This window comes from Mytilus californianus, unplaced genomic scaffold, assembly GCF_021869535.1.
Source record: "Mytilus californianus isolate M0D057914Y unplaced genomic scaffold, xbMytCali1.0.p SCAF_19, whole genome shotgun sequence".
NCBI classification, from domain to species: Eukaryota; Metazoa; Mollusca; class Bivalvia; order Mytilida; family Mytilidae; genus Mytilus; species Mytilus californianus.
Window position 1 is genome coordinate 476,173 of NW_026262667.1, and position 27,798 is coordinate 503,970.

The window sequence follows — 27,798 nt, forward strand, 5'->3', positions numbered from 1 at the left end:
CTAGCATGTGACAAGCTTTTGTCACACTTCAAAATGGTAGAAATGCTGAAAGAAGTACAGTTTGCAGTCTGTATAGTTTTATGCTTTGGTAAGATAATTTTGCTATTTGCCTATTTTTAAAATCTTTTTAAAGTTTCAAATAATTCAACAGGGTCGTATTATAAGTCGTGCTAAACTTTTGCCATAAAGTCAAAGGAAAAAAAACTGCTTCAATATTAATGTTTTCTGAATTAATTTTTTCAATGTCAATGAAGACTTTATCCCCCCTCCATTTTTTTTTAAATAGCTAGCAAATCCAAGTAAAAATTAAATTCAAACCTCTGGTTATCTGTATGGGTATGTTGTAGAATAATTCACCAGGGTCATATTATAAATGATATTGTTATTATAAATTGTATTATCAATGATTATAAATATATAACGACACTGTGGTCTGTTTGACCATTTCCTCAGACAGAGACTGCCATAAACTCCAAGATGAGACTTGGACAAACTGGCAAAATGGGAAAACTTCTGGAAAATGCAGCGTCCTCACAGTAACGAAAAAGAAAAAGCCAATCAAGTTGGACTACAAACTCCACGGCCATACTCTGGTGCATGAAACATCGACTAAATACCTAGGCTGCACCATAATGGCATTGCAAATGATCTAGATTGGGGAGAACATATAAACAACATCTGAAGCCTTGGTCATGTTGGTTTCTTACATCGAAACCTCCACATTAGCTCAAATCCATCAAAGAGCATGCCTATAAAATATAAGTAAGACCGCAAATGGAATACGCCACGACAGTATGGGACCCATTCCAGCAAAACCAGGAGATCTCCTGTAGTTAGTGATCGCAATACTGGTATTAAAAATTTTGTACCAGTATTGTAACTTTTTAAAAAAAAAAACATCAATACTGGTAAATTACTGATAACCCAGTATTGTAGTTGTATTGTTGACTATACTTAAGGTGTATAATAAAAAAAATGAATTTTAAGCAAAATTAGATATTGAAGATCAAAGGGGGATTAAATAAACTCAAAAAGATTAAAGAGGAATATTGTGAAATTAATCATCAACCAGTTAAAAATAATCATGATACTCATAAGCCCTAATTAAAATCAAAAAGATACATGTTACACAAATAAACAAAAGATTATTGTAATTAACTCATATTATTCCAACAGTTGTTAATTATATAAAATAATTGCTATTAATTTATCATATTTCTATGTTTTATTTAATTCAATTTAGGTAAAATAAAATAAAAGCTTATTATCATCTGAGTTATTGTTAAATAAATTCAAGCAAATTATTACACTCTAACACTGTAAATTCAGCATTTACATGTATGTCATAATATATTTTTTACAGATATTTTATACTAAGATTATATACATTTGTTGGTCTTTATTTTCTAATTTATCTTTCACAATAAAAGATATCAATATCCATTAAACATAAAAAGTTGCTTAATAGGGGAACCTGATTTTAATCAATTTAACTGCATGAATGTTTAGGGTAATTAAAGCAGATGATTCAGAACCATGGGCAACACAATTCGTTGCAGATATATCAACTAGTACAAATACTAGTACTAGACAAGCACTCCATCACCTACGATAGTAAGAGAGCTGTACAAGTGCCATCTGAAGAAGCTGGTCATGTTGTTAAGCGTAAGAAAAGTCCACAGAGACTGAATACCAATACAGAAAGAGGAGGGTTGCAGAAATGCCATCTGAAGAAGAAATAGACAATACCATTGCTGATGATACAGCAGCTATAACAGCAATGTCAATATAAAATTCACTAAAATATACTACAAGTCTTGGAAAGAGAGTGCTAGAGCTGAAAGAAAAGATAGAAGAAAATAAAGAGTTTGTTGAAATGCTGGGACAGTACTGTTCCCTTAAGAAGAAAAAAATCTGCAGATTTAAAACTTTCTTTGATGACAATCGCAGTGTACCATCATTTAAACATACAATCTATATGTCCAATCATTCCTTATAAAATTGTCATGTCATACATTGTATGTTAATTTCATTATGCATATATATGGGTTCATTCTCATTTATCCAACTTTTTAAAATTATGGGTAGTACAGGTAAAAAAAAAAAGTTGGATAGATGAGATCAAAGGTAATCAAGAACAAAGGGTTTTTCAATTAGAGTTTGGGTTGAATGACAGGTGAAAAATAAGACTGAAAATTATACCCGGATTAAATTTTCTGTAGTATTATTTAGCATAGCATGTTAAAATGTGCAACTGACATTTAGTTAATGTAATGTAAATCATTTGAAAGTATCTTTAAGTTTTTTAACCGTTAATTTAAATGTGAATTGGATAGAAAAATATCAGTTGCACTTTTATTCACGAAGAGATTTGTCAATGAGATGGAGCTTTTTTTAGTGTAATAGATCCTCTTCGTTCATTTTTTCCAAATGGTTTGTTGTCCTTGGTCCTACGGTAGTGAAGTGGTTCCATCGTTCTGGTTCTCTGTCAACCCACTGTTCTGTGACGTAGTCATTAAAGCTGGTGACTTGTGCATCTTCGGTCTGGTAGTTATTCAGTGCGTAGAACCATACTTCTTCAATTTGGTAAGGAGGTACTAAAGGAAGTGCTGATACTCGTCGTACGTGTTGATGAAGTAATGGATCGTTCTAATATTCTTCGGTCAAACCAAGAGTCTGTACCTTTTTCCAGATGCGCTGGCAGAAGTGGAATAAACAGCCTTTGATATTTTATTTTGTACTTTTGTTGCATTTTATCGTAAAAAATTAAATTCTATTTTATTCAATATGATCTTTCACATGTTTTTACTTTCATAAAATGTTAATATAAAAATATTACTGATTTTTGGGTTTCTTCTGTATAAATGATGAAACATTTATTTATTATTTAAAATATACTAAATTTTATTTAAAAATAAAATGTAACAAGTTTACTATCGCCTATTTTATATATATTTTTTAAATAATATAAAAACATACAGGAACAAATTTACTGTCAAATTTTAGAAAGACACCTTATTATTACTAAACAGTCAGGGGTGCTACTTAAACAAGTGATTTCATCATCACTTATTTCAGTGATTTGATAAATTCAGTTATCACCTATTTAAGTGATTTTAGTGTTTTCTTTGATCTTCAAATGCTAATTTCATTGATTTTCCATATTTTCACAATCTTTTCTATAATTTTCCTACATAAATCAATTATCCCTTTTTCTTTGTATATTAATTTCACCAGTGCGCTTTGGCAGTAAGTTAGTGCGCTAAAGCTTTTAAAAGTACCCTTGGGAATTTTTCTGTAATCAAAAATTCATTAACTACTCTTACTATCAGACAATGATCAACAATATTAGGTAACCTGATTGGTTTTCTTTAGAGTTAGAATGATCTACTTCAAGGTTATGACCTAATCTCCAAACTATTCCAGTTTTTGCATATTCTAAAAAAACTGTAAAAGTGTCAGGCTTATCAAGCAAAAGACAATTTCTGCATATACATAGTTGTTTTTTCAATGGAATTGTTGTCTTTTTACCAATAAAAAAATCAAGCTTGTGGGAAAAATATCAAGAAAATGATATAAACACTTATTAAAGTGATTACATTTTAACTTCTAAAATTACTTGTTTCAGTGATTTTAAAAAGTCTGTGTGAAAATTTTTAATATTTCACAGCCAAAATCACTTGAGGGAGTGATTCTGAAATCACTTGTTTAAGTAGTACCCCTGACTGCTAAACAAACAACCCAATAATTAACAAAAATAAAAAGTTGGCTAAATGAGAATACCTTATTTTAAAAAGTTGGATAAATGGGAAGACACCTATATATGTGACACCTTTAATAAATTTAAAGATTAATTACCTATATGTATATTGTTTATTTAAAAAAAAACCACAATACTGGTACAATACTGGAATACAATACTTGCACAAAATTTTTATACCAGTATTGTGCCAGATAAGATTATGATAGCAATATAAATTACACAGATACAAATGTAGTCATTTCATGCATTTTGTTTCCTATTTTCTAAAATGAAACTCAGGTCAAATGTTTATTATTGTATTACTGAAAAATTATTACACCAGGGTTTTCATTATCACAAACTAGTCAAAACATTTACTAAATTTTATCATCCATACAAGGACATCATTCGTAAATATAAATCAACATGCAGACATCTTGTACATGTTATACGTTCAGGTATTTCACATCCAATCTTTTATGGTAATATTTTATACAAAGCACACAAATGTGGTCATTCACCTCAAAAGCTAACCAAACCTACCTTTAAAGAGACTTATTAAGAAGGGATGTAGTTACGATACTGTTGTCAGGTCATTAAAGATGGCATATTTTGGGATTAATATTGATTCACTCATAGGGTCCTTGCATCGGAAATAAACACATTTATTCTCAAACCACTTATTGGCATGATACGGGTTATCTTCTCCTCATATATTTTATGATGGTATGGTTATAATGATACTAAACCCCTAACGGGAGGGATTGTGCTTGATTTTCATATGATGAAGACATAATCTTTCAATCAGGTAAATTGATGTCTGGAGCTCGCATGTCAGTAACTGTTAGTAGTCCTTTGTTAATTTATGTATCATTGTCATTTTGCTTAGGTTCTTCTGTTACCTATTTTGACATCTGACTCGGACTTCTTTTAAGCTAAGTTTTACTGTGCGTATTGCCGTGTGTGTGTTTATCATGTTTATTCTACATTGGCATTTTTGCGTCTGTCCCAAGTCAGGAGCCTCTGGCCTTTGTTAGTCTTGCATGTTTTTTAATTTTAGTTCATTTATATGTTTCGGAGTTTAGTGTAACGTCCATTTTCACTGAACTAGTATATGTTTCGGAGTTTAGTGTAACATCCATTTTCACTGAAGTAGTACACATTTGTGTTTAGGAGCCAGCTGAAGCCCGCCTATGTTGGATTATCTCGCAGTGTTAAAGACCAGGCCATTGGTGGCCTTGGGCTGTTTTTTGCTCTTTGGTCAGTTTGTTGTCTTCTTGACTCATTCCCCATTTCCATTCACAATTTTATTATTTTGTAAATTTTAAAAATATAAGCCAAATATGTTTTGACTCAGATTACATAGTTTAGAAAGCATTGAAATGAATGGATCACAGAAAAAAATCCCACTGTTGAAAAACATGTGTAAATTTTATTCATATTGCAATACTCATTAATTATATACACCATATACATTAAAATATTGACCAACAAATTAAATAAGACTTAATAATAGTCTTTCAAAATTACACTGATAATGATTAAGAACTATTTCCCATAAGTATATAGATTTATATATCTCATATTATAATTTCAAAATGTAAGGTTTATGCTGAGAAAATCAAGAGTGGTCTTGGAAATCAAAGCTCCACCCTAAAATAGCCTGCGGTGATCCCTGAAATCATTTATGTAATAGTTTAGCTGGATATATATGGTATCCTATAAACAGATATTCTTCTTTATGTAAACATGATCAAGTTCTATACCTTTTCCAAGCGTAGTTAACATTTTGTGAACTGTCTCTATATAGTCAATTATTGCCAATGAAGTCAAAATGAAAGTTTTTGAAATTTAATGTTTGACAGGTAACCATATAACATAGTCAACTGGGATCAAATTATTTTGCTTTGTGTCAATGAAAAATATTCAAACGTTCTTAGATTTATGAGTGAAATTTATCACCACTTTCTGTATGTTTGGGTTAAAGCTGAAACATGTGAAAAGAAATATATTTTAATCATTTTAAATCTTAGTTATCATGATCAGAGCAATTTCAAAATAAGAACTGCAGTACTACTTCCCATGATTTTTTGTGGATTTAATTTTTTTTTCTTGATCTTCTTGAACAATGTTGAATGGACCTTCATGACATTAATCAATATAAAATTTTACTGTTATACATACATTTATTGAACATGTATATAATTATTTCTCCTTACATGACTTAATTTTGATTTCAGGTGTATCCTTCAGCACCAAAGCCACAGCACCGAATTGGAATGCATTAACTTACACTGTAGAGGGAACGCTACAACTGCCATATGCTGAGATCAATGAACCATTTTCAGCTTATTATGATGCCAAAAATAACAAAAGCAGAATAGATTATTATGGCGGTATGGAAATAGAAAGTTTATATATATTGTAAATTTTTAGTTAATATTTGTAGAAGGAACTGTCATTTTGAAATAGACTCAACATGCTCAAGGCACTTGTTGGTGCCAACTTGTGAAATATTTAACATTTGTAACATGAATGGTAATTTTTCCCTTGATCTTCGAGTGAGTTAACTTCTGTTATTTTTAGAGGAGTGCACGGTATATCTTTGATATGCAGCAATACCAGCTACATATGTTATTGAAGATGCATTTGTTGAAGTATTCAATAATAAAAATAAATAGAAACTTAATAAACACTTGCTGCTGTTACTGTCAATAGTTGCCTGACAAAAGTTACTATTTTCTAACAATTTCACAAAGTAGCACAGGGCATATAATGAATGCAAGAAACTCGACATTGAAATTAAATTAAACAGGAAAATCAAAAGGAATATACTTAAAAAGAATTTTGAATCATTTTTCCCGAAATGGATTTTTCACCATGTGAAATTTTCACATTAACAAATACTACGTAACTGTCAATTTATTTAAGGAATATGCCTCATACAATTGGAGGAACATTCTGCTAGAACCTTATTTACATGTAAAAGGAAATAAGTTCCATTCATAAATTAGAAAGGGAAAAATGGGATGGATGGTAATCTGATTAAAATACAGATCCTTTGTCTACGCCTCAATTACAAGGATATGACAACTCTCCATTCTACTTTTTAGCTCACCTGGCCCGAAGGTCCAAGTGAGCTTTTATCATCACTTGTCGTCCCTCGTTCGTCATCGTCGTTAACTTTTGAACTTTTGAACTTCTTCTAGAGAACTACTGAATGGAATGAAATCAAACATGGCATGAATGTTCCTTATGAGGTGCTGACCAAGTGTTGTTACTTTGTAGCCGATCCATCATCCAAGATGGCCGCCAGCGGGGGACTTTGTTTAATATACATTTTGTAGGACACTATGGACAATACATACAAATGTCTTCTTTTAGAGAACCACTGAATGGAATGAAACCAAACATGGCATGAATGTTCCTTATGAGGTGCTGACCAAGTGTTGTGACTTTGAAGCCGATCCATCATCCAAGATGGCCTCCAGAGGGGGACTTAGTTTAACATAGGACCCTATGGGAAACACATACAAATATCTTCTTTTAGAGAACCACTAAATGGAATGAAATAAAACATGGCCTGAATGTTCCTTATGAGGTGCTGACCAAGTGTTGTTTCAAGATGGCCACCAGGGGGGGGGGGGGGGGGGGAGGGACTTCGTTTAACATAGGACCCTATAGACAATACATACAAATGTCTTTTTTTTAGAGAACCACTGAATGCAATGAAACCAAACATGGCATGAATGTTCCCAATGAGGTGCTGACCAAGTATTGTTACTTTATAGCCAATCAATCATAGAAGATGGCTGCCAGCGGGGAACTTAGTTTAACATAGGACCCTATAGGAAATACATACAAATGTTTTCTTTTAGAGAACCACAGAATGGAATGAAACCAAACATGGCATGAATGTTCCTAATGAGGTGCTGACCAAGTGTTGTTACTTTGTAGCCAATCAATCATCCAAGATGGCTGCCAGCCGGGAACTTAGTTTAACAAAGGACCCTATGTGAAATACATACAAAAGTCTTCTTTTGAAGAACCACTGAATGGAATGAAACCAAATATGGCAATAATGTTCCTTATGAGATGCTAACCAAGTGTTGTTACTTTGTAGCAAATCCATTGACCAAGATGGCTGCCAACAGGGGACTTATTTTAACAAAGGACCAAATGGGAAATGTATACAAATGTCTTCTTCTAGAAAACTGCTTAACTTGATTGAAACCAAACATGGTATGAATGTTTCTTTTGAGATGCTGACCAAGTGTTGTTACTTTGTATCTGATTTGTCATCCAAGATGGCTGCCAGCAGGGGGAGTAAGTTTAACATAGGACCCTATGGGAAATACATACAAATGTTTTCTTCTAGAGAACCACTGCTTAGAATGAAACCAATTATGGCAATAATGTTCCTAATGAGGTGCTTACCGAGTGTTGTTACTTTGTAGGCGAACCATCATCCAAGATTGCCACCAGCAGGGGACTTAGTTTAACATAAGACCCTATGGGAAATACATACAAGTGCTTCTTCTAGAGGGGCACTGAATGGAATGAAACCAAACATGGCATAAATGTTCCTTATGAGGTGCTGATGAAGTGTGGCTACTTTGTTGTCGATTTACTGTTCAAGATGGCCACCAGGATTTTTGATTAAATTACGGGGCCAATATTAAACCAAATTTGGCCTCAATCATTATTAGGGTATCTGTTATGATTTTAATCTATTTTTACATTTTTTCCAAAACCAAAGTAGAATCAGGTGAGCGACAGAGGCTCTTTAGAGCCTCTAGTTGTTTTTAAAACTTTTTCAAGATCTTCAATTTTGTAATTATGATACACACCTTCAAAAATTTGGAGGCAGATATGTCAATGTATGTCATTGGTAGCTATACAATGTAGGTATAATAATTATTAGAACAGAAAGTAAAATGGAGTATCTTCAGTTCCATGTAAGTGAAACATGGATATTTCAATTACATTGGGGATGTTGGGATGCATGTATATCAGACAACAATCTCATCAAATATTAGACCAAAAGAAAACATCAAAGAAACATAATTTTTATTGTAGTTCTTCATCTTGACATGCTTGACATGACTAAGGTGATTGAAGGTCTTTGATGATCATCATGATGGCCAGTAGTCCCTATACTATTGACTTAAGCAGCAGCTTTTGTTACAGACAGATAATCAGTCAAAGAATAATACATATTTTACTAAATTAAGATTCTAATGTGATAGTAATAAATAAATAATAAAAACAACTGGTAGCCATAATCAAATCATTCAATAAGGGTATCATACTGATTCTGTGTTGAATTCTTTCAAGTCAGCACTATAGTGGGATATTAAATTCTGCAAAGACTTAAAAAATTATAATAGAAACTTTTAACTTTAAGGTATGGTTATTACTATACAGAGATCAGATATGACAAAGTTTGGTGTAAGTTACAAACTGGCTCCCATGTCAACAGAGAAACAATTGAATATGGATATGTGTTTCCAAGTCAACGGAACAAACAACGATGATGCTGTTACGATCCAGTCCATTCTACCAGATCTCACAGGATTTAATGTAAATCTTACTTTACTTTTATACTCATCTTTGAATTGGTAGATGTGATAAAGTTTACTAAAATCCCATTCATTTATTGTCATAGTCTTATTGCTAATTTAAAAATTATATAAGCTTGACTCATCAGATCGATACAAAGCACAAAATACAATTAACAAAAATGCTATAAACAAATAGAACCGATCTGAGAGTACTCACAGTTACTGAAAGTTTGTTCCAAGTCAAAAATCATGTATCAGAGACAAAATATCAATCAGTGCACATTCAATGGATTTAGTGTAAAGACGTCATAAACAGTCTAGTAAAACATGACCTTGTGCAACGCTAAAATATAAGTCGCGACACGATGTAGAACTGTAAGCCTTTATAACTGTATAGCAATACATATTTAGTTATGTTTTAATTTATTGATAAGAAAATTAATGTAAGTAAAATGTACCAATGAAAACAATATCCAAAGATCTTATTGCTATGTTAAATTGATAATCTTTGAGAATAAGTTTATTCAAAGGATAGATAATATAAAAATAAGAAGATGTGGTATGATTGCCAATGAGACAACTCTCCACCAGAGACCAAATGACGTAGAAGTCAGCAACTATAGGTTAAGCTTACATGGGTTGTACATGTATCTAAATTTTTGTGCTCTAAAAACAACATCACAGTAAAAATTAAGATGTGATATCCTGTTAATAATAAGTATTCTACAAGTACAATCAAGCTTGCAAACCAAATATTTGTATCTATAAGTATCACTTTTACCTTAATTCATATTGCAAGATGGATCATGTACAAGTTTGACTCATTAGTCAATCTGTATACATCTTATATAGTATGACATAATACATATAGTAGGTTCGTCATCAATTAAGGGCTTTTACGCCAACAAACTCCTTTATGAATCAAAATGACTTATTGTATTACCCATAATGTGAAGAATTGTTTTTTCCTATTTATACCCTTAGCTAATAAGCAACAGTTATGTAGTGACAAGATCATTTGTCTTTCTGTCTGCTACAATTTAATCAAACAATATATTCAGAAGTCTACTTCTTAAGAATTTTTTTAGAGATTGTTCATAATACAGTTCCTATTTTATTTTATGTTAAAACAAATTTAGGGGGTTTTTCATTGCAAAATATGGATATTTGTAATTTGCCTTGAAATGGTTTTAAACTTTTAACCATTTTATTGATTAAAATTAATGAATATTATAATTAAACTTGAAAAAGTGTTTTGTCCATTCTTAATCTGAATGGGAACTGTGTATTAGATAAGTACATTTAAGCATCTCAATTATCTATACTTACTTTTATGTTAATACCATTGTTCCTAAATTCATCATTTTTAACCAGTCTAATCAGTGCATTAAATGGGAAAATTGAAATCGAAAAACTTGTTTGAACTCATGTTAAAGCAACATTGTTCTGAAGTGGACGTAGTTATACTTATTTTGTTTATTATAACAAATCCCAGAGTTGAGACCACTCAATTCCTAATTCACCAGACTAAAAATAATTGGAACTGGTAGTTTTTAGAGGTTGATGATAAAAATCACTACCAACTGAATAGTTTTACTTCCTTAAAGCACTGAGTTATGAAACTTCAAATTTAAAAAAAAAGTTGAATATGTTTTATATACTTGAATGGCTAAGTTTTACTATAAAACAAGTGTACACGACCCCTTTCATGTAAAAGAAAATTCTTTATCTTATCAAAATCTTCAGAAATGTACTGCTTATGGATTTTTGTCTTCCCGTACTCTAATAGCTTTTCTGAATGCAGTGACCTTAACCATGACACCTCTCTTTAGAACTTCGGCAACTGCACAGCACAAGTGTAAGGAAAAAAACGTGACACACCATTGACAATCACTGAATGAAATATTTTTTGGTCGATTATACGTTATGGGCTTGTAATAAAAACGTGCTTCCTTAACATTATATTTGCAAGAAACTCGTTTCATATGACTTTAAGGATTTATATTTTCTTTTTTTTATTAACTGTTTCTTATGATGATTAAAGATGATTGGTGTGGAGATGAAGAGTGGTAATAATTGTACAAAGTGGCAGAAAGTTGATGTCCAGGGAAAAAAGAAAAATGTTTACACAATGTGGGTAGGACCAGATGGTAAAATGCCAGTTCGTTATGAGATGTTTGGATATGACTCACTGCTTGGCTCACATTATGACAAATATTATCTGGATTATATCAATTTTGGAACAAATGACATATCATCCTCAAAATTTGATCCACCAGCAAGTAAGTTCTAATTGATTTAAGATGAAATAAGTATGGCAGACTTTCAAAATTAAGCAAGTTTTAAGAGTACTAGTTCTATGTAAATGTACAATAATTTGACCTTCTGTATGGATAAATCCATCAAATTGCCGCTAACAGGTGACTGAGGAGGCAACTCTTCAGTACTTTGTATTCAATCAAAATGATAAGAAGGCAAAGCTATTATAACCTGCCATAGATTACCTACTGGTACTTTGAATGTTAATTTGCAAAGTGATTTTTTTTAAATTTAATTTTTGCCTTGCCTTGACGGAGTCAAAAAGCGAGACATAGGTATGCTGTTTCCGGCGTCGTCGGCGGCGGAGGCACAGTCAACAATGTATTAGTTTGTGATTAGGTCAAGTTTATGGTGAACCACAAGTGGTAGGTCAATGATATTTGGTATACAGTTGTATTAGCATTAGCACCTCTCATTTCCATGGAGATTATTTGGCCCTGCCCCCTCAGTCATGGTCTATTGACTTTGAAAATTTTGCTTAGTTTACATGTATTAGTTTGTGATTAGGTCAGTTTATGGGGAACCACTAGTGGTAAGTCAATGATATTTGTTTTGCAGTTGTATAAGCATTGGCATATCTTATTTCCATGGAGATTATTTGGCTCTGCCCCCTTAGTCAGGGTCTATTGACTTTGAAAATTTTGCTTAGTTTACATGTATTAGTTTGTGATTAGGTCAGTTCAAGGGGAACTATTAGTGGTAGGCCAATGTTAATTGGTATTCAGTTGTATAAGCATTAGCACAATTCATTTCCATGGAGAATATTTGGCCCTGCCCCCCTCAGTCATGGTCTATTGCTTTGAAACTTTTGCTTAGTTTACATGTATTAGTTTGTGATTAGATCAGTTTAAGATGAGCTGCTAATGTTAAGTCAATGATATTTACATGCAAATTTATTGGAATTTGCAAGTATCGTTTCCATGGAGATTATATAGCCCCACCCCCTCATCATGGTTCATTGACTTTAAAACTTTTAAATAGTTTACAAGTTAATGTTTGTGTTTAGGTTTGTTTAAAGGGAACGACTTATAATGAGTCAATGGTATTTGGTATGCAGTTATATTAGCATTGGCACATCTCATTTTCATGTAGATTTTTTAGCCATGTACCTTCAGTCATGGTTCATCGACTTTGAATATTTGCATAACTTACATGGTAAAGTATTGCTATTTTAATTTCAACATTTGCATTATCAAAATTACAAAAAGGCGAGACATATCTCTGTGATAACAGTCTTATTAAACATTCTGTATTAAAGTCACAAATCTTCAAAACATTTTTTTTTAATTTTTGAATAATTATTGGATATAAATTGTAAGTATATGTTAAAATTTGGATATATGATAGGCCCTCAGATTAAGTGTTGCCTTTTTAGAGTATTTCAATGTTTAAAAGGGCATTTATGATCAACAATGAAATATTACTGTTTCTTGTTAAAGGGGTTTTCCGAATTTTCTCTCCAAAAAAGCACATGGCTTTCAACAAATGTAAACAAAGCAGTCAATTTGTGATCATGGATTACAGCTTTAATTAATTTAATTTGGATATAGATATTCAATGAAAGGTACAGTCAAGCATTTTTTCTATTTTCTTCTAGATTAAAACTAGTTTAAAAGATCAATTTAAAAAAAAAATCTTTGACATATAAACAACAGACAATCTACGGATACATCAAACGCAAATTGTCATCTTTTGAGAAATATTGAAATTGAAATGCTGACTGACCGAATTTAATGAGAAAAATTATTACAATGGTCAATTAAGAAGTTTAATTAATGGATTAATGACCCATCCGATGTCGATAAGCGGATTATCTGTAATCACAACTTATTACACCTGCTGTAAATGTTAATTAGCTGAGGGTCATAAACTTGTCATAAATATGACTTCAGGTAGAATAATTGTATTTTCATCAAAATATTACGGCAATAAAGGCATGTTCTTACGAAAAAGGGCAGGGCGTCTTAAAAAGGGCACAGGGCATCAGAAAAAGGGCACAGGGCGGCACTCGGGAAAGGGTGGGCGGACCGCCCTGTGAAAACGACCTAGCTGGAACACTGCATTAGCTACAAGATAAACACAAAAATAAAATATGATTTTTTATTTGTTCAATCATAAATGAAAGTGATATAGTAAAATACTTATTTGCTTTCAGCAGCCAATTTAGTTCAATTTTGTCAAAATAAGATAAATAAAATCGCTGATGAATTATTCACTTGCAAGTGAATAATTCAACCTCTTTGAATCGGTATTCATGTGACCTTTAATTTAACCCCTTAGCTGGAGATGGGTTACGCATGTATTCAGCTATTAAAAGGAAAAGAATGTCAACATTGAAAGTGAAACAAGGATGAATCATTTGGTTGACTGATTTGATCCACAAAAAAATCATTCTAACACAGCTAAAAACGATGATAAACATATTTTTTAACCTACAATATGAAATCAAACAGACCTAGAACAATCCAATTGCATGTGGTCGCTATCAGTTTATGTTTATATTTATGTTTATATATGGGGTTATATGACCATCGGCAGTCTTGGGAGGTCTTCTCGGTGGTTAATTAGATGACATCTAGACAAAAATACACACGAAATGTTGATACATATTATTGAGTCCATGCATTGTTAATTGTTTATTTTAGACTTTTTGTAATTGTTATATATGTTTTAGTATGTTATAAATCAAATATGAGAATTTGAGTCAAATCGATGAACATGAATTTGACAGCTAATGCCCCTTTAATAAGGATATATATTTCTTTAAACAATGCAATAAAAAATGATTACTATGGAACCTTAATTAACCACTATACCTCTGAAAGTAAGCTGATGAATAAATATGATAGGCCTTGGATATATGAAAAAACAAACTTCTTTGTTTTTGTCAATTTGAGAATTTAGTATTTGATAGACTTTTAAATATATTGACAATTTCAAAGTCTTATTTTACACTCCTGACAATCTAGAGCTTGACATATATATATATTGTAGAGACACCTGTCTATTGGCTGTTGTTTTTTGCGATATTGGGTTGCTGTCTCATTGATGAATACCCATATCTTGCATACAATTTTTATACTATGTCAATATTTTTATATAGCATGATGCAATATTGATAGATTATCATTGATCATCTCAACGAGATTGATTTTCTCGCTTGAGCCAGTACAGCGAAAGTGAGAAAAGCAATCAAGTACAGATGACCAATGATAATCTGTTTATTGCTATTTTACCTATGACGACGTTATCAATTTCATTAGCAATGTCACGTGCCCCTTAGTTTCTAGCGATAATTTTTCATATCACTCGACTCCGCTGAGAAAGGAAATTATCAGTCAGCAAGATCAAAGGAAAATTTCGTAAAATAGCGATAAGTATATGTATTTCTTCCTTTTTTTGATAGACATGACATGTGGAGGATTCCCTGGTCCAGGAATAAAAGAACATAGAATCATGATGAACCCAATGAGAGAATATATAAACAATGACCAAACACATATTGACCAAATGTTTGGCTTCTATAAAAATCAACACAGTAAACAATACCCCTCAGTAGAGGAGCATGAGCAGAGAAAACATATATTTAGACATAATGTTAGGTCAGTATTGAATTATACTTAGTTTTGTTCTTATAATATGTTGTTCAAATTAATATATTAGTTAAGAACTTTCAAGGTGAATGGCTTTTTTTGTACTTTTTTAAACAGAAAACATTGTAAAAAACAGATTTTTATACTATCACATTTTGCTCTACTTTAATTTAGTGTTTTTTTGGTATATTTTTGTATGTCTTCTCTGTCTTTGTATCAATGAAACAGAGATTATTTTCACATTCACCCTCCTATTATTTTGTCTGATCTGCAGCAAATATCACTAATAGGTTGGACATGTATAGGTAAATCCTCCACCAATAAAAACTAACCACACAAAATAGACAACAGAGCTGAAAGTGGCCTTAAACACCAATCAATCAATCAATTAATTAACTGTTTATGAAGGATTCAGTTTATACAGGTTCTCTAGATCTGTTAGTGCAGGATTCAGTTTAGACAGGTTACCTGTTAGTGCAGGATTCAGTTTAGACAGGTTACCTGTTAATGCAGGATTCAGTTTAGACAGGTTATATGTTAATGCAGAATTCAGATTGTTATTTTACATGTATTATAGTGATGTCCAATAGCTTTATATATCCTCTAGTATGACTAAAGTTTTCCATGAGGTACAATTGCTTGGAATATGTAATAACATCTACTTTAAATTGTAGATTTATCCACTCTAAGAACAGAGCTGGTTTAACATACAGACTTGCTGTCAATCACCTTGCAGATAAATCATCAGAAGAACTGAAATTAATGAGAGGATTTAGATATACACCTGGTAACCATGGCGGTCTACCATTTGAAAAATCCAAATATAACTTAAAAGATGTTCCAGCCAATCTTGATTGGAGATTATATGGTAAGATTTTTTTAGGTTATTTTATAGTTTCATACTTCAGATTAAAATTGATTTTTTTTAAATAAAAGAAATAAATTAGAATGGAACTAATGAAAAATACTATTTTAGGTGCTGTAAATCCTGTCAAAGACCAGGCAGTGTGTGGATCCTGTTGGAGTTTTGGAACAACAGGGACAATAGAGGGAGCTTATTTTCTTAAGGTAAGGGACAATAGGAGGTGCTTATTTTCTTTAATAAGGTAAGGGACACTAGAGGGAGCACATTTCCTTAAGGTAAGGGACAATAGAGGGAGCATATTTCCTTAAGGTAAGGGACAATAGAGGGAGTGTATTTCCTTAAGGTAAGGGACAATAGAAGGAGCTTATTTCTTAAGGTAAGGGACAATAGAGGGAGCTTATTTCCTTAAGGTAAGGGACAGTAGAGGGAGCCTATTTCCTTACGGTAAGGGACAATAGAGGGAGCGTATTTCCTTAAGGTAAGGGACAATAGGAGGAGCTTATTTCCTTAAGGTAAAGGACAATAGAGGGAGCTTATTTCCTTACGGTAAGGGACAATAGAGGGAGCGTATTTCCTTACGGTAAGGGACAATAGAGGGAGCTTATTTCCTTAAGGTAAGGGACAATAGAAGGAGCTTATTTCCTAAGGAAAGTAACAACAGAAGGAGCTTATTTCCTTAAGGTAAGGGACAAAAGAGAGAGCTTATTTCCTTAAGGTAAGGGACAATAGAAGGAGCTTATTTCCTTCAATAAGGTAAGGGTCAGTAGATGGAGCTTATTTCTTAAGGTAAGGGACAATAGAAGGAGCTTATTTTCTTAAGGTAAGGGACAATAGAGAGAGCTTATTTCTTAAGGTAAGAGACAAAAGAATGAGCTTATTTCCTTCAATAAGGTAAAGGACAATAGTGGGAGCTTATTTCCTTAAGATATGTGACAATAGAGGGAGCTTATTTCCTTAAGGTAAGGGACAATAGAGGGAGCTTATTTCCTTAAGGTAAGGGACAATAGAGGGAGCATATTTCCTTAAGGTAAGGGACAATAGAAGGAGCTTGTTTCCTTCAATAAGGTAAAGGACAATAGTGGGAGCTTATGTCCTTAAGGTATGGGACAATAGAGGGAGCTTATTTCCTTAAGGTAAGGGACAATAGAGGGAGCTTATTTCTTATGGTAAGGGATAATAGAGGGAGCTTATTTCCTAAGGTAAGGGACAATAGAAGGAGCAGGAGCTTATTTCCTTATGGTAAGGGACAATAGAGGGAGCTTATTTCCTTAAGGTAAGGGACAATAGAGGGAGCTTATTTCCTTATGGTAAGGGACAATAGAGGGATCATATTTCCTGAAGGTAAGGGACGATAGAAGGAGCTTATTTCTTAAGGTAAGGGACAATAGAGGGAGCTTATTTCCTTAAGGTAAGGGACAGTAGAAGGAGCTTATTTCCTAAGGAAAGGGACAATAGTTTATACTTATTGACTTGGTAGGAGTGGAATAGTAAGTTAATTGTCCTGGAGGTGCAACTATTGCCCTGAGGCGTAGCCGAGGGCAATAGTTGTATCTGAGGGAACAATAAACATACTATTCCACGAATATCCAGTCAGTGAGTGTTTTATTATACCGAAGGAGACAACAGACAATAAATATGTCAGGGCTTAATCAACTATCGTAATATAAAAAGCAGAAACACAACCATGCTGTTTAACGTTTACTTCATATATATTCTGAATGCTAAGGCTACGTCCTGCACTGACGTCAACCCTAGATATAATAAATTAAACGCAACGTCGTAATTCCCGCAGTATTCTCAACATTTTCCAATCCCGTAGCTGCAGTTGAAATTCCGCGAAATATATTTATGCTTGCGGTCAGTTTCATCGAGGGCAAATAGTTGGAAACTATTGACTGGTCAAATAGTTCAACACTTGCAATTTGAAAAATGGTGAAAATATTGTGTACTTATTTTATACAGAAAATGATAACTGAGGTATAATAAAAGGAGATTTTTTCCTTAAGGTAAGGGACAATAGAGGGAGCTTATTTTTTAAGGTAAGGGACAATAGAAGGAGCTTATTCCCTTAAGGTAATTATTTACTATTCTGAGCAAGATCTGTGAAGATTCCAAAAAACCTGATGTCTATTAAATGTAATGGCAAATGACAAAATTTTAGTGTCTTGTTATTTACAGTTAATTAGGAAGTTTATACATTTATGTTGCTTTTTCTAATAATTTTAATGCAAGTATTGCCTGTAGAAAATGAAAAAGCATAAATTATATTTATAGTGTACACCAGTGCAGACCTGTTTATTTTTAGGACCGTAAACATTTTTTTCACAGTGTCTTTTATGTTTATATCAGTAGAAGTGATTAGCTTAATATTAACAGCTGAAATCATAGTGTGTGAACAGATGATTGGCCAAGGTCAGCTATTTTTCTGGGGAGCACTTCTGATTCAAGAATGGAATAAAGTTTTCTAAAAAAATTGATTTATAAAGTTTTAATGGGGTAAGCAGTATCTACAAGATTTATTCCCCAATGTTATCATGGTTATGATTTTCAGCCATTTCTTAACATATGATATTTATTAGATTTTTACCTTCTAAAACATTGTTCATTAGGAGAAAAATGTTAGTGTTTGAACATCATGAAAAGTACTTTTTCGTTTCCAGCAAGGTTTCTCAATTTATATTTAAAATATATAACAGAATATATTTAAAGGGGCATAAGCTGTCATATTCATGTTCACCGATTTGACTTATAACATACTAAAACGTATATCCAAATTACAAAAAATCTAAAATAAAATAAACAATTAACAATGCATAGACTTGATAATATGTATCAACATTTCGTGTGAATTTTTGTCTAGTCACCATCTAATTAACCATTGAGAAGACCTCCGAAGACTGCAGACAGTCATATAACCCAATATAAATATAAACAGATAGTGACCACGTGCAATTGGATTTTTCTTAGTCTGTTTGATTTCATATTGTAGGTTAAAAAGTATGTTAATCATCGATTTAACCTGTATAAGAATGATTTTGTGTGGATCGAATCAGTCAACCAAATGGTTCATCCTTGTTTCACTTTCAATGTTGACATTCTTTTCCTTTTAATAGCTGAATACATGTGTTACCCATGTCCAGCTAAGGGATTACATTGAAGGTCACATGAATACCTATTCAATGAGGTCGAATTATTCACTTGCAAGTGAATAAATCATCAGCCATGTTTCTTAAAATTGAGAATGGAAATGGGCAGGGATGGGGTAATCGTAATCTGTAATCGTAATCGATTGTAATTGATTACATTTTTTCAAGTAATCGACAGTAATCTGTAATCGACAACATTTTCGATTACATGCAATCGTAATTTAATCGATTACAGCAAAAATTATGATGTAATCATCGATTACTTTTCGATTACATTTCGATTACTTTAGTAATATAGTTTGAAATAAAACCTAGTTTTAATGAAAGTAGACAACTGCATGTATTCATCAGTTTAAAGTACTGATAAAATAGAATGCATCAATATTACTTGAGAGTTTATCAAATACCTTATTTAGATCTGTTGTCTCAAGCTGCATTTTGATAAACCAAATCTCCTAGGCTAACAAATTTTACTTTATTTCCAGCTTTTGAAATAAATGACTTCCAATGCTTGTCAATAATTTGAGACATTTTTTATTAAACACAAAAATGTTAAAAATAAGAAAATAGATTCAAAATTGGAAAATACATAAATGTACTTGTAGTCCTAAGTTAAGTTCTGTACTATACTAAAGAAGAATGCTTTTATATATGTAATAACATTTTTTAAAGCTTAATTTTCAATTATATTTAGAACTTTAGCTTAGAGTAGATAAACTGTTGATTCGTCATAGTGTTATGACATCAAAATTAGGAAAGAATACAAAACATATTTACAATGAACCAATGCATTGAAATTTTTGTTCAGTAATAGATACATGTATCCCATTGTGTCACTAAAATGTAAATTGTTTATGATTTTGAAAAGAGAACAAAGAATTCTCAAAAACCTTCTTGTTTTTATAATTACTAATCAGATGAGCAAAGACCTCTAATCAATGAGATACAGACTATGTTTTGATTTCAATTATGTTTAATTAAATGAGAGATTTAATACATGTTGTTGCCCTTAGGTTATAAATTGTTCTCCATTGGCAATTGTATAACCTGTAATTAGGGGATTTATCCAAACAAAAGGATAAATTCATTCATGTAACTATAAATTATAAATTTCCATCTTTTAAAATTAGTTAAATTAACTCTTCTTCTTTTTTATATATTTTTTTTTCATAGGAAACCTCTCATACTCATTATATTCAAATATACCATCCTGTTAAATAAGAGTAAATATCAAAATTAAGTCAGTATGACAGCAAAAATTTGCAAACTATGGAGAAAATGACCTACAATATAAGGAAGCAATTGATACAATTGTTGATTTCATTTCAAGAATGTTCTCATGTTTATCATCACTCACTCAAGAATATTTGAATAGTTTAGATCCTCTGTAAGAGCTTTCATCTAGAAAACAACTGTCAACATAATATTTGGAAACAATGCTTTAAAAGCTGTTTTTGTAAAGTTCTAAATTACCACTCTAAATAAGTTGTGTTTAAACTTTCTTCAATATTTTATAACATGTAATTGATAATAATCGAAAAGTAATGTAATTACTTTTGATAAAGTAATCGATTGCAATCGATTACATACAAAATTTAGAGTAATCGATTATTAATCGATTGCACAAAAATCCTTCATGTAATCGATTATTAATCGATTACATTTGTCAGTAATCGTGCCCATCCCTGGAAATGGGGATTGTGTCAAAGAGACAACAACCCGACCAAAGAGCAGAAAACAGACAAAGGTCACCAATGGGTCTTCAACACTGCGAGAAAATTAGCTTATTTTGACAAAATTGAACCAAATTGGCTGTTAAAAACATATTATTATTTCACTATTTCACTTTCATTACTGATTGAACAAAAAAATCATATTATTTTTTATTTATATCTCGTAGCTAATCTTTAAGACTTTAAATTAATTTACATAACTTTTAAACACAAAGCTTTGGCAGAAATTGGCCATTGAGATGAAAGCAACATCATTCCACATGAAATAAATCCTAAAACGTAGCTAATGCCCCTTTAAACACTTGCAAAGTTGATGATGTAATTAATTAATTTCTAGGTACTTGCCAAAGTACCTCTTATAAAGTTTGATTTTACAAAGTACCTCTTACAAAGTTCGATTTCACTCTCATAAAGTTTGATATTGCAAAGTACCTCTTATAATATTTTGATTGGTCATCAAGCTAATGCCCCTTTAAACACTTGCAAAGTTGATGATGTAATTATTTTATATCTAGGTACTTGCCAAAGTACCTCTTATAAAGTTTTGATTAGTCATCATGATTCACTGCTAATATATATACCTTTATAAGCTTTGTATAGTTCAAACATTAAGTATCTATGACTGTTTGTGATTGAATCATAACTGAATCATATATTTAGAGCTTGTTTGAGATTAAGGCTTTACTGTTGACACATACAGTATCATTTTGTAATTATCAAATTAAAAGTTGCAAACCTTTCAAATAAAATGCTGAAAGTCTTTCTTCTAGTGTTGCTGTCTTAATATTGCTATTTGTTTTATGTTTTGTTTTTTGTCTTGTTTGTTTTTAATTTAGAATTTTTTGGAAAACTTCTGTGCTGTTGTTTGGGGTGCCCTATTCATGATATATGTTACAGTGAGTTTTGTACTGTAAATTCAGTTTATGTGTGCATTTATAATTGTCATGGTTGAACAATAGACAAAAATGCAAGGTTAATTATTGCGATTTTAAGAAATGTTGCACACATATAATGCTATCAAAATTTAAAATGCAAGGTTGGTTTTGTAGTGAAGACCTATCCTGTTGCAAAATTGCAATAATTAAACATGACACAAATTGATAAATTTACAGTTTGTATTTTCAAGTGGAGTTGTATATTTTTCATTTAACAGACAGGAAATCTGGTGAGATTATCACAGCAAGAATTGATGGATTGTTCCTGGGGAGAAGGTAACAATGCCTGTGATGGAGGGGAAGATTTCAGAGCTTACCAGTATATCATGAAAAATGGTGGTTTAACAACAGAGGAACAATATGGTGGTTATTTAGCTCAGGTGAGAGGCATGAAGTCATCTATTCTTAAATGATGTAAGTGGTAAAAAAACATGAAGGCATGCTAAGCATGATACAAGCACAGCATGTAGACAATGGTTAATTTTCATATGTGTATATTAAGAGAAAGTATGGACACAGAAATGTTTTTGACACATTAATATACTTGACCTATAATACTTCAAAACAGATCTATAAGCAACTGCTTGGAAGATCTATAAGCAACTGCTTAGAATAAAGTATTAGTAAAGAAGCAATTTATTTAAATGTAATAATTTACATGTATAAAAATGCTGCTTTTGGTGATCAAGTCAGATTGCCTGACTCACAGCATTGTTGGTGCTTTGATTATCTGTCTTAATGTATTATTCTTTGCCATGCAATGAACAGTTTTTCTACGCAAAACAAGCTTTGCAGATGGAGTTACACTATACTCTATTTGGCTAAATCATATAATAGTAGATAGCTTTTTTAAGAGTATGGAAGTTGGCAAAAAGCTTGGCAATCTTCTCCTTTTTGTCGAACCTGCGACCCCTGTTGCAGAAAGCTTGACATAGGGATAGTGATCAGGCGGTGTTAACTAACTACTTGAAAGCTTTATATTTTAGAAGGTGGAAGACCTGGATGCTTCATACATTTTCATGGTTCAATGGTCAATGTTAAGTTTTCATGGTTAGGTTCGTTTCTAAGAAACTATAAGCAATAGGTCAACTTTATTTAATGCATAGATTGATTGTAAGGTGTACATGTCTGTCTGGCATGGTTCATCAATCAACTTCATCTGACCTTGACATCATTTTCATGGTTCATTCGTCAATGTTAAATTATCCTGGTTAGGTTCATTTCTAAGAAACTATAAGCAATAGGTCAACTTTATTTGGTGTTTGAATGATTGTAAGGTGTACATGTATTTACGGTTTGGTTTATCTGACCTTGACCTCATTTTCTTGGATCATGTTAAGTTTATGTGATACTTGTATTAAAGCTTTATATTTAGGACTATCAACATAAAATCAATGGTCAGTAAAGCAGGTGAGACATCTCAGTGTGTGCACTCTTGTTTTCTGTTTCTTATGTTGTTCATTGCAAATGACATTCATACTTCTTACAGTGTACCTATGCTTATATTTATCCATTATTACAACCTTTTATAAAATATACTATGCTAACAACTGTAATATTAAATCTTGTAGGATGGTCAATGTAGAAAAGACAAAGTGACTCCTGTTGCTAAATTGAAGAACTATGTAAACATTACAAATAATGATGAACAAGCATTGACATTTGCTATTGCCCACATGGGACCAGTTTCTGTGGCTATTGATGCTTCCCATTTGTCATTGTCATTCTATGCTAATGGTGTATATTATGAACCCAAATGTGGTAAGTCTGCATTCAACACATTCTATAGGTCTTGGTCATGTTATTTAGGCTATGAATTAAATATTCTTAGATTCCTAAGTTGCATGTCCTACCTTTGTTTACTGTTAATCTCTGTGGTTTTTCATGTCACATTTTTGCATTTAAAAGAAAAAAATGTTTATTTTTTACCAAAATTCTATTCAGAAAAAGATACAAAGTTTATGTGTTCTTGATCTTGTGTGAAAGTTATATATCTCATAATGATTTTTATATGACCGTTTACGGGACATATTATGGTATACCGTATGGTATTATGTCTGTCCGTCCTACCAACGTCAAAACTTCAGACAATTACTCAAAAACTCTTTGACCAATTTTCATGAAACTTTGATGGATAGTTTATATCTATTGACATAAGCTCCCTTTCGATTTTTATAAATTTTAGATTTTACATTTCTGAGCTATGGGATTTTATTCATAAAAAATTGGGGATTTTCCAGTTTTCTGACTATAACTCAAAAATGCTGTGAGCAATTTTGATGAAACTTTGGTGAATTGTTTATATATACTGACATAAGTTCCCTTTCAATTTTATAAAAAGAAGGGGGATTTTCAAGTTTTCAGAGAATAACTCAAAAATGCTGTGATCAGTTTTCATAAAACTTTGGTGACTTGTTTATATCTATTAAAATAAGCTCCCTTTTGTTTTTTATAAATTTCAGATATGACATTGCAGAGTTATGGAACTTTATTCATTGAAAAATGGTCGTACTGTCCATTTTTCACACTTCAATGGTTATAGAATTTTATTATACCCCCGCTTTAAAAAAAGGGGGGTATACTGTTTTACCTCTGTCTGTACATCCGTCCGTCAGTCAATCAATCCATCCGTGAGTCCATCACTCCATCCATCCGTCAGTCCGTCCGTCCATCCCATGAATATTTTTGGTTGCATCTTCCTCAGGAACTTAGCTACAAGGATTTTCGAAATTTGGTTTCAGGGTTTATATAAGTCAGTCATACTGAGTGATGCATTTTCAGATTCATCACTCAACAACTTCCTGTTTACCGAACACTTACATCATTTTACACATGAGTAGCCAAGTTGAAAATTTTCGTCACACTTTTCTCAGGAACTACAATACAAGGATTTCTGAAATTTGATTTCAGGGTTTATATAAGTCACCTATACCGTGTGATGCATTTTTCAGATTCATCACTCAACAACTTCCTGTTTACGGAACACTTACATCATTTTACACATGAGTAGCCAAGTTGAAAATTTTCGTCACACTTTTCTCAGGAACTACAATACAAGGATTTCTGAAATTTTGTTTCAGGGTTCATATAAGTCAGCTATACCGTGTGATGCGTTTTCAAATTCATCACTCAACAACATAATGTTTACCGAAATATTTGGGCGGGGGCATCATCAGTGAGCAGTTGCTCACAGTTTTACTTGTTTGTTCAAAATCAAGGCCACAAACTTAGTTAAACTTGAGGTAGCCTTAATAGTGCCAAATTATTCATTTTTTGTGTCAATGGTTACCACTTTGTGTGTATGTCTTTTTTTTTTGTTGAGTGGGTGGGGGGTCTAATTGAGCAGTGCTCACAGTATTTCTAGTTGATCATATGAATTCATTAAAAGCATAAGGACGAGCTTAAAGGGCGTGATGGGCATATCATGTGCTCATGTCGCAGCTCTTTTTTTATTATGGCCTAAATTGGGTGAAAAGTCAAGGTCCAATATATAGACAATTTAAATATTCTTCATATATTATGTTTAGTTGCTCACAAACAAATATGTGCATTATAAAAATTTTTATTATTGATGTGCAATTATTATCTATTATCTATTAAAAATTCATGTATGTTTCATAACAACTTTTATCAATAGTTATATAACGGAATTAATTCAGGAAGTAAAGTGGCATGGTATAAAATGCATTTCAGAATTTGATAAAATATTTGTTTTCACCTTTGAACTCTTATATCAATACTGATTGGAATGCATAGGTAACTTGGTTATAAGGAATAAAAATAAAATCAATTATTTAAAATACCATCTACCGTATTCTGTTGTGTGTTAATTTACACACTTTTTACTGAAGACACATAGCTGTTAGAGGGGATGCATATTAATCACAACTGAAGACTCTGAAGACATTTTTTTCGTGAAGATGTTTTATATCAAGACGTTATTGTTAGAAATTAGAGTAACAGTAGTTGTACCTGTTATATTTTCAGGAAATAAACCTGATGATTTGGATCATTCCGTTCTAGCTGTAGGATATGGGACAATGAATGGACAAGCTTATTGGTTAATTAAGAATTCTTGGTCAACATACTGGGGAATGGATGGTTATGTACTAATGTCTCAAAAAGACAATAATTGTGGAGTAGCTACTGATGCTACATATGTTATCATTGAATAAATATTCATTTAAATAATATATATTAAATAGAATCTGTGTTTCTGATGAAAATGTAATGAATCAAATTAAATTTACAAAGTGAAACTGTAATTTCATGTTCTAGAATTTATACAACAGTGTAAAGGGTTTCTTTTCTGAGGTATCTTTTTTAGAAAAGGGATTACAAGGATAATTTCATTGTTTACCAGAAACACAGATCAAATGAGAACTTCACTTCAAATCAAAGTTAAACTGTGATAAATAATACTCTTATAGTGCTGATTTTTATATTGAAATAGAAATTTCTTGTAAAGTTATTGGTTATTTTTACAGATAATAAAACTAATAGTTAGGTTTAGGGTTTGGATTAGGGTTAGGAATAGTTTTATTATCTGTAAAAATAACCAATAACTTTACAAGAAATTTCTATTTTAATATACGGCCTTGGGAGAACACTGAACTATTAAATGACTTAATCAACAGTCTTCAATTACATTGTAATTTCCATTTTGTTTCTTTATGGTTTTTTTTCCTTTAAAAATAAAGAGAGAAGTGTTTAAATGCCATATTTTGCTTAAAGATGAAGCATACCATAATTTACAGATAAAAAGATAAGACTTAAGATATTTTATGAATACAAGTGAAAAAACATATATGATAGAAAAGTAAAGGAAAATGTGGCATATTACTGTCATAGGAAGCAACTATTTTTTTTAGGGGAGTTGCATCATTTTTACCTTGTTAGCACCATTTTTGCCATTAGAAAATTGTAATGGAATGGTCACATAAAACTATATTTATATCAGGCATCTAAATTTAGATGCCTGATATAAATATAGTTTTATGTGACCATTCAATGAGCATTGAATTGCATGTGTACAGCAGGGTACAATTATTTTTTTGTGATTTTGTATTTTTTTGAAGTGTTATTGTAACAATTGTTTAAAATATTCCATATACTTATCACCTCAGCAATCAATATCTATAATCTTAAGTACATCATTTTAAACAAATCAAAATGAATAAATATATATTTGCATATCTACAGATTTTATATATTGAACATTACATAAAATGCACCACCACTGTAGATTCGTAGTAGAACTTATTTCTTTTATTAGACCAAAAATTTAAAAAAATCTTTTAAAAATGTGTAAATACAATGTTTTATTCATCTAGATGATTTTTTTTTTGTTCATATTGATCGGGTAAAAATAGATCAGCAGTGTATTAATTTCTTTTGGTTTTTGGTGCAATATAAAACAAAATGTTTTATATAAAAATAAGGAGATGTGGTATGATTGCCAATGAGACAACTATCCACCAAAGTTCAAATGAAGTGGATGTAAGCATTTAAAAAATTAGAAAAATATATATCATACACGTTAATGATGTCATTAAAAATTACTTTTTCATTTTTTTTCAAAATAAATGAATAAATCTTTCCATATATTGTGTTGCATCTTTATTACAGAGTTGGTTATTTTTTTATGCCATTTAAGATTTGTATGGGGTTAAAAACAAAGCAACTGATGTGAAACAAACTTTAATCTCTGACTATATAAATCAAGCTGTTAGTTTTCTCATTTGAATTGTTTTACATTTGTCATTTGTGGCCTTTTATAGCTGACTATGCGGTATGGGTTTTGCTCAATGTTGAAGGCTGTACGGTGACCTATAGTTGTTAACTTCTATATCATTTGGTCTCAGGTGGAGAGTTGTCTCATTGGCAATCAAACCACATATT

At 31.7% G+C, this 27,798-nt stretch overlaps 2 protein-coding genes across 2 annotated transcripts in view; both read left to right on the forward strand.

Moving 5' to 3' along the window:
- Nucleotides 1-27,519, forward strand: LOC127727014 (digestive cysteine proteinase 1-like). The gene is made up of 10 exons (XM_052234395.1): nt 1-88; nt 5,983-6,138; nt 9,150-9,325; nt 11,351-11,588; nt 15,032-15,227; nt 15,893-16,086; nt 16,195-16,286; nt 22,116-22,277; nt 23,469-23,658; nt 25,885-27,519. Exons 1-10 carry the CDS (start codon nt 34-36, stop codon nt 26,070-26,072), a joined length of 1,647 nt encoding a protein of 548 aa, XP_052090355.1. The 5' UTR covers nt 1-33; the 3' UTR covers nt 26,073-27,519.
- The window catches only part of LOC127727016 (tetratricopeptide repeat protein 4-like), a 75,936-nt gene that overhangs the window by 18,977 nt on the left and 29,161 nt on the right, over nt 1-27,798 (forward strand). The gene's annotated exons all lie outside the window — the stretch shown is intronic.

What these genes read in the sequence shown, in the direction of transcription:
- LOC127727014 (XM_052234395.1), top strand. Translation starts at nt 34, where the DNA reads ATGGTAGAAATGCTGAAAGAAGTACAGTTTGCAGTCTGTATAGTTTTA. An exon ending in ATGGTGGTTATTTAGCTCAG is followed by an intron (nt 22,278 to 23,468) that starts GTGAGAGGCATG and finishes TAAATCTTGTAG; the next exon opens with GATGGTCAATGTAGAAAAGA. An exon ending in ATATTATGAACCCAAATGTG is followed by an intron (nt 23,659 to 25,884) that starts GTAAGTCTGCAT and finishes TTATATTTTCAG; the next exon opens with GAAATAAACCTGATGATTTG.